This window comes from Gigantopelta aegis, chromosome 10, assembly GCF_016097555.1.
Source record: "Gigantopelta aegis isolate Gae_Host chromosome 10, Gae_host_genome, whole genome shotgun sequence".
In the NCBI taxonomy this organism is placed as follows: Eukaryota; Metazoa; Mollusca; class Gastropoda; order Neomphalida; family Peltospiridae; genus Gigantopelta; species Gigantopelta aegis.
In genome coordinates this window covers 70,606,393-70,610,969 of record NC_054708.1, presented here as the reverse complement: position 1 = coordinate 70,610,969, position 4,577 = coordinate 70,606,393, and the positions used below count along the sequence as shown (strand labels likewise).

General features: G+C 38.1%; 1 protein-coding gene across 1 annotated transcript; it reads right to left on the bottom strand.

The window, feature by feature from the left end:
• Positions 1–478: 478 nt before the first annotated feature.
• Positions 479–4,256, bottom strand: LOC121383528 (putative zinc finger protein 702). The gene is made up of 3 exons (XM_041513613.1): positions 3,282–4,256; positions 2,249–2,941; positions 479–613 (listed from the first exon to the last, which is right to left on the bottom strand). The coding sequence occupies exons 1-2, from the start codon at positions 3,321–3,323 to the stop codon at positions 2,483–2,485; spliced, it is 501 nt and encodes a 166-aa protein (XP_041369547.1). The 5' UTR covers positions 3,324–4,256; the 3' UTR covers positions 479–613; positions 2,249–2,482.
• Positions 4,257–4,577: the final 321 nt, after the last annotated feature.

Genomic DNA, 4,577 nt, shown 5'->3' with positions numbered 1-4,577 from the left:
GTTTATAAACTGTCTCCACAATATCTCAAAAAGATACAATATCAAGTTTTAGTATGAAAACACACAACCTTTGAAGAATTACAGTATATGACACAAGACACTGAAGGCAACAGATTTGGACATACATGTATTAGAAACATATTGCAAGGACAAATTATGGTCCTGAGATGAAAGGAAACACACTTTTATTTGTGTTTTGTGTGTAGAATGTAGAGATATACTGCACAGTTCAGTGTCAACAAAGAACTTGAACAAATCCCAACTACTTTTTGTTTTGGAAACGTATGTAAATATGCATTGAAAATAAAGAATAATCCATATTTTCAAACACACATGTATATATGTTAAAGAGTTTGCAAGTTGCCAGACCATCTTCTTATTGGCCATATGTGTTGCCATCTTCACAAATAAAAGACTGAGGAGTCACAAGTTGAAAATACTTTCAACGTCTGCGTTTTTGTCTCTTAAGGTAATAACGGACAGTAGCCTCAGGTACATTGAATCTGCGCCCAGCTGCCCGGATCGACATGCCTTCGTCCCTGATGGCCAAGTAGGCATCATGCAGGGCCGAAGGGGAATACATCTTGCGAAAGTAGCCTCGGTCTTTCGAAACCTGTGAAACCAAACAAAAACAAAAAAGTATCAGAATCAGAATGTTCTATTGGATGTGGGGCATTGTTGTTTTATGGGGTTTTTTTTATATAGCCCAAGAATTCTCCGTCTCCACCATATTTAAATCTCAAAGTAGGACCAGATTTGGTAATGATGAATGTTCGACAACCATATGATTGTGCACATTTTTACTATTATCTAAAATACACATGGTTTTCTACATTTGACGGCACATACAGGTAGCTTTAATGTGACGATTTTCAGCTTCCCTAATGACACGACTGATGTAAATTCTTCAATAAGAAACCTGAAATGCTAATCGAAGTTGAGTAGCACATGAGGTTTCATCTTATAGCTGATCAGCAACATGGAGTTGAAAATTAACTAACTGTAATTATGTGCTATCAAATTGATGAATGTTTTTTTTTTTTTTAGGCAGTGTTGGTAGATACTGGGTTCACACCATTGTACTAAAAGTTAAAGTTTGTTTTGTTTAACGACACCACTAGAGCACACTGATTAATTAATCGTTTGGTAATCGATATTAAATGTTTGGCAATTCTGACTCGTAGTCATCAGAGGAAACCACAGCCTTTGACCAGTTGTGGTGCATTGGTTGGAATGAGAAAAAATCCAACCAGCTGATGTATAAAAAGAAAAGTGCAACAAAATGATGCCCCACTATAATATCTATCACCTCAGATAGTCAATTCTACACATCTCTGTGCCCAGTCCCAAATGCTCATTTCTTTCATTTCCACTACCACCAACTTCTCTTACTAGCCAACTTCACTTACTAGCCAACCAGTAATAACTAACAACTAACCACTAACCCAAGTCCTGTACTGACAGCCTGAATAACTGAGCTATGTGCTCAGGACAGGGCGCTTGAACATTAATTTGATACAAGCACAAAATCATGTCATACTGACATGAAATGAAGCGTGTGTTTGGCAATTTTGTATTTTTACATTAACATACAGTTACTCGGACACTACCTTGAGATGTGTGTTAAATAGGGCAAGAGGTTGTAAGCACTATCCTATAAAACCACAATGGAGAAAGGCATCCAAATCTGAACGATAAAACCATCAGCATGTTCAAAGTTGTGTCTGTGTACAAATCAGTTCAAAACTACTGCAAAAATATGTTTCGCCTATAGAAATGAATAGCAGAACTTTGGATTTCACGGAAACAATCGGTTCCGGTACCCTGTCGGTAAATTCACAGAACCAAAATTTCATTTCTCGTGATTATTATATCAAGTACAACCATTCAACAAAAATAATACATATATGTATGTATAGTTATTAAAAAAAATAAAAAATTACGAATCCTCCAAAACTGATTCTACTATCAAAAAATACCAGCCAAGAAAAGAGAGAGAAAAAAAAAAAGGAAAGAAAAAATATTATTTTAAAAAGAAAGAAAAAAAGTACAGTTAATATTTTTTTTAAAGATGTGGACATGAATAAACACAGTTCAGCAAGCATCACAGACCAATATGAACAAACACATTTCAGCTAGTGCACCAGCTTAAAATAGATAACAAAGAACTATAAGAATTTGATTTTAATGTTTCCTCTCTGAAAGACACAAAAATCTAAACATTGCCATTACGTTATAAAATGATAACCTTAAAATGAGACGATACTTTTTTCCTTCTTCTTAAACTCCTCTTTGAAACTCAAACATCTAAAGACTGTTTCTGAATGGCAATCGGTTTTTGAAAGGCAATCTGAAGACTTCCATCTCCATAACATCTGCTGACCTCAATCACAAGTCCAAAGAGACCTCGTGAAATTCACTCTGCAATATCTCATACCACGGAACAAGCACATTTTGTAGACACCACACACATTTTTTGTTTTTAATGTCCACCTTTCTTACACTGCTTGACGTGGCCAAGGAACGTGTACTTTCCTCCGAACTGTTTGTGGCACCTGTCACACGTGTACGGCTTGATCCCGGAGTGGCCATTCAGATGATCCAACATGTGAGCCTTTCTGGCGAAGCTCTTTCCACATGTGTTGTACGGACAGGGAAACTTTCTCTTCCCCTCGTGATTCAGCATGTGTTCTCGCAGCGAGCGCTTGTAATCAAACCTCCGACCACAGATGTTGCAGTAACACGTCTCTCGGTGGTGCATCCGCGCGTGCTGTTTGAGTTCCCAGCGAGTCATAAAGACACAGGAACATTTCTTGCATTTCAAACAATTGCCGTGTTCTTCTTGTACGATTGTCTGCGCCTCGCCGGCTAGCATGAAGGACTGTGTGTCTTCTAGAATTACTACGTCGGGCGGCGATAGCTTACAAGGTTCCAGGGATACCTGCGTGGGAGAAGGTAAAAGTCTTGTGTCAGTAGCCAATCTCACACTATGGCTGGTCACAGTAACAAACAACTTCGTTCTTATACACAATTTATACAAAACCAATCATGACAAATTTGACATTTAATGCCAATCATAGGTGTACATGCTTCCAGTTTTAAGGGGTGGGGTGGGCTGTTATGCGTCGCAGGCTGATTTTTTGCCAGAATTAAATGAAAATGCTTAAATCTTGATAACAACGTTTATTCATATTTACATTACTCCCAAACAGCTATATTGGGTTCCAAATGAATTGCTACATGGATTATAACTAATATTGTGAGTAAAATGCCAGAGATACCTGGTGAAAGTTTTCAGGGCAGCTCATTTTGTCCGAACACATCCATAGTTTTTTCCTGAATGTGAAGATTTGCTCCAGCGATGGCTGGGGGTCAGATGACCCCCTGAAACCCCACCTCCCCTTACTTATGATGCCAGTTCAACCAAGTCACAGTCACATGTTTACAGGATATTTGAACTTTTCATACTGTACCAGTCATAAAATGTACCAAGTAATATTTATTAAATATTTGCCACAATTTTGGAACCATAATATTATAATATATCAAGTATACAGACATCTAATCACTCAACAGAGGGGCTTGTGTGATAAAGCATGTATCTACAAAAATGTTGTCCATTCTTAAAACACGATACTCTCCAACAATGCATGCAACGGGCCTGATCTAATTGTATTGTTTTTCCTGTTCTTTAGATAAAGGCTGAGAAAATAAAATAGTCCCAAACACTAGACCACCATCTTTGTAAGCCAAGACATGAATGGTTCTGCATCAGAATTTATGAAAATGCATTATGTTGCAATAAGTGAAAGGAAGGCTGAGAGTGAGTGAGCGAGCGAGAGAGAGATTGCTTTGTTTGGCGACACCACTAGTGCAGATTGATTTATTAATCATTGGCTATTAGATGTCAAGTGAGAGAGAGAGACGGGGGGAAAGGTGGAGGGAGAGAAAGACGAAGGTAGGGAAGAGAGAGAGAGAGAGAGAGAGAGAGAGAGACTGAAAGAGAGAGGAGAAAGCTCTCCAGTTTAAATTAAAATAATGTACTTATTAACAACTTGTTCAGTTTTAATCTAATAATCGGGAGAGACCAATCGATCGTGGAATATCCCGTTATCACAGCATCCATCCACTGCCACATCTTCCAGTCTACATTATGCAATTAAACCTTCTTTGGGGCCTTTTTTTATTTTCCAAGTCACAAGGTATAGTATGTATCTTACATTACAACATCAAGCACCCACTAAAGGCTTCTCTTATTCATATACGCTTTTCCCGCAGAACTTGATGTGACGACTTAAAGTGTACTTTCCTCTGAACTGCTTGTGACATCTATCACAAGTATACGGTTTAGTGCCAGTGTGCCAGTTTACATGATCCGTCAAATGAGACTGTCTGGCAAAGGTCTTATCACAGTCTTCGTAAGGACAACGGAACTTTTTCTTTCCATCGTGATTTAAAACGTGTTCCCAAAGTGACCGCCTGTAGTCAAAATTCTTTCCACAAATATCACAGAAGTATGATTGTGGGTGGTACATCTGCATATGTTGTTTGTGTTGTGATGGATCCCTAAAGATCTG